The 3,538-nt window shown below is 32.8% G+C and overlaps 1 protein-coding gene across 2 annotated transcripts in view; it reads left to right on the top strand.

Moving 5' to 3' along the window:
* The window catches only part of LOC126909272 (uncharacterized), a 7,732-nt gene extending 4,200 nt beyond the window's left edge, over positions 1-3,532 (top strand). Inside the window, exons 3-4 of one of the 2 annotated variants that reach the window (XM_050691693.1) lie at positions 321-2,582; positions 2,664-3,532. In XM_050691693.1, the coding sequence (XP_050547650.1) occupies positions 321-2,582; positions 2,664-3,361 (2,960 nt within the window). In that variant the 3' untranslated portion in view covers positions 3,362-3,532. Of the gene's footprint in view, positions 1-320 lie in introns of both variants that reach the window. The other variant, XM_050691692.1, reaches the window with a different exon arrangement.
* Positions 3,533-3,538: the final 6 nt, after the last annotated feature.

The raw sequence follows: 3,538 nt of genomic DNA, 5'->3' as shown, positions 1-3,538 counted from the left end.
AAAAAAAAAAAAAAAAAAAAAAACACATCATAGTAAAACCAATACCTTCTCAGCTTCGCAACGAAGCTAAAATTATAATATTAGGAATACAACATGCAGGGTGTTAGTAAATGCAATGTCACGAGTAATAGGGTGATATTCAGTACATAATAATTTTAACTTTATTAACTTTATGAAAGAAAATATTATTTGAATTCTCTCTCTTTTAATTAGATATACTTATTTAATAATCTAAATTATTAAACATTTTATTTATAAACATTTTAATAAACATTATAACGTTTCTAAGCAAAAATTAATAAACAATTGTTCTTATACAGCGATTCAATTTTCAAATAATAATATAAAAAGTCAATATGAAAAAGGTGCTACTAGAAAAGCTGCTGAAAATGGAAATTTAGAATTGTTAATTAATGTTCATGAAAATGGATGTGAATGGGACGAAGAAACAACAAAGGCTGCTGCTATTAAAGGATATTTAGATATCTTAAAATATTTACATAAAAATAAATGTCCTTGGGACGAAAGGACAACAGAAGCAGCTGCTTCTAAAGGACATTTAGAATGTTTAAAATATGCTTATGAAAAAAAATGCCCATGGGATGAAAGGACAACAGAAGCAGCTGCTGCTAATGGACATTTAAAATGTTTAATATATGCTCACGAAAATGAATGTCCGTGGGATAAAAGAACAACAGAAGCAGCTGCTTCTAAAGGACATTTAAAATGTTTAAAATATGCTTATGAACAAAAATGTCCATGGGATGAAAGGACAACAGAAGCAGCTGCTTTTAACGGACATTTAGAATGTTTAATCTATGCTCATGAAAATGAATGTCTGTGGGATGAAAGGACAACAGAAACAGCTGCTTCTAACGGACATTTAGAATGTTTAATATATGCTCATAAAAATAAATGTCCTTGGGACGAAAGGACAACAGAAGCAGCTGCTTCTAAAGGACATTTAGAATGTTTAAAATATGCTCATGAAAAAAAATGCCCATGGGATGAAAGGACAACAGAAGCAGCTGCTGCTAATGGACATTTAAAATGTTTAATATATGCTCACGAAAATGAATGTCCGTGGGATATAAGAACAACAGAAGCAGCTGCTTCTAAAGGACATTTAAAATGTTTAAAATATGCTTATGAACAAAAATGTCCATGGGATGAAAGGACAATAGAAGCAGCTGCTTTTAACGGACATTTAAAATGTTTAAAATATGCTCATGATCATGGATGTCCATGGGATAAAAGGACAACAGAAGCAGCTGCTTCTAAAGGACATTTAGAATGTTTAATATATGCTCATGAAAATGAATGTCCGTGGGATATAAGAACAACAGAAGCAGCTGCTTCTAAAGGACATTTAAAATGTTTAAAATATGCTTATGAACAAAAATGTCCATGGGATGAAAGGACAATAGAAGCAGCTGCTTTTAACGGACATTTAAAATGTTTAAAATATGCTCATGATCATGGATGTCCATGGGATAAAAGGACAACAGAAGCAGCTGCTTCTAAAGGACATTTAGAATGTTTAATATATGCTCATGAAAATGAATGTCCGTGGGATATAAGAACAACAGAAGCAGCTGCTTCTAAAGGACATTTAAAATGTTTAAAATATGCTTATGAACAAAAATGTCCATGGGATGAAAGGACAATAGAAGCAGCTGCTTTTAACGGACATTTAAAATGTTTAAAATATGCTCATGATCATGGATGTCCATGGGATAAAAGGACAACAGAAGCAGCTGCTTCTAAAGGACATTTAGAATGTTTAATATATGCTCATGAAAATGAATGTCCGTGGGATAAAAGAACAACAGAAGCAGCTGCTTCTAAAGGACATTTAAAATGTTTAAAATATGCTTATGAACAAAAATGTCCATGGGATGAAAGGACAACAGAAGCAGCTGCTTTTAACGGACATTTAAAATGTTTAAAATATGCTCATGATCATGGATGTCCATGGGATAAAAGGACAACAGAAACAGCTGCTTCTAACGGACATTTAGAATGTTTAATCTATGCTCATGAAAATGAATGTCTGTGGGATAAAAGAACACCAAAAGCAGCTGCTTCTAAAGGACATTTAGAATGTTTAATATATGCTCATGAAAATGAATGTCCGTGGGATAAAAGAACACCAGAAGCAGCTGCTTCTAAAGGACATTTAGAATGTTTAAAATATGCTCATGATCAAGGATGTCCATGGGATAAAAGCACGACTGATGCTGCTGCTAAATATGGTAATTTAGAATGCTTAAAATATGCTCATGAAAATGGCTGTGAATGGAATCAAATCAATATTGTGTTTAGTGCTATTCGAAACGGTAATCTAGAAATGTTAAAATACGCCCACGAAAATTTATGCGAATTGAATAGAGACGCAACTATTTTGGCTGCTATAAAAGGTAATCTAGAAATTTTAAAATATTTACATAAAAATAATTGTCCTTGGGATAAATTTACAACAGAAGCAGCTGCTCTTAATGGTAAATTAGACTGTTTAAAATATGCTCATAATAATGGATGTCCTTGGGATGAAAGTACGACAGAAGCAGCTGCTATTAATGGTAAATTAGAATGTTTAAAATATGCTCATAATAATGGATGTCCATGGAATGAAGACACTATAGGAGCAGCTGCTTTTCAAGGTAAATTAGAATGTTTAAAATATGCTCATGATAATGGATGTCCTTGGGATGAAAGTACGACAGAAGCAGCTGCTATTAATGGTAAATTAGAATGTTTAAAATATGCTCATGATAATGGATGTCTATGGGATGAAAGCACAACTAGAGCTGCTGCAGCAAGTGGCTGTTTTGACTGCTTGATATATGCTCATGAAAAAGGATGTAATTGGTATGATGATACGATAGCTGCAGCAGCTGGGCATGGTAATTTAGATTGTTTAAAATATGCCCGTAAACATGGATGTCATTGGATTGAAGGTACAATGAGATTGGCTGCAGCGAATGGACATTTAAACTGCATTAAATATGCCCATGACAATGGTTGTGACTGGGACGAAGGTACAACAAGGGAAGCTGCTGCTAGTGGTCATATTGACATTTTAGTATATGCACATAAAAATGGATGTAAATGGGACGAAGGGACAATGAGTGGAGCTGCTGCAAATGGCCACTTAGACTGTCTAAAATATAGTCATTTAAATGGGTGTGTGTGGGACGAAGGGACAACAAGACTTGCTGCTGCAAATGGTCAATTTTTTTGCTTAAGATTTGCCCATGAAAACTATTGTCCATGGAGTAGAGGTACCATTTATGAAGCTACTCAAAAAGGTTATATAAATATAATCAAATATGCTACCGAAAATGGCTGTCTCAATTAATTTTCTGTTGATATATAATTAGTTTTTCATTTAAGTTGGCTATTGTCACATTATTTTTGAAATAAATTAACTTGAATTTTTATGTACATCTAATTAAGTATTTCAGGACATGTTATTTTCTTAAATAATACTATTTTTGTAACTATTATCAAAACTAATATATGACATCAACTTTTT

Source organism: Daktulosphaira vitifoliae, unplaced genomic scaffold (assembly GCF_025091365.1).
Source record: "Daktulosphaira vitifoliae isolate Bord-2020 unplaced genomic scaffold, ASM2509136v1 Scaffold_221, whole genome shotgun sequence".
NCBI classification, from domain to species: domain Eukaryota; kingdom Metazoa; phylum Arthropoda; class Insecta; order Hemiptera; family Phylloxeridae; genus Daktulosphaira; species Daktulosphaira vitifoliae.
This window is presented reverse-complemented; position numbering and strand designations above follow the sequence as displayed.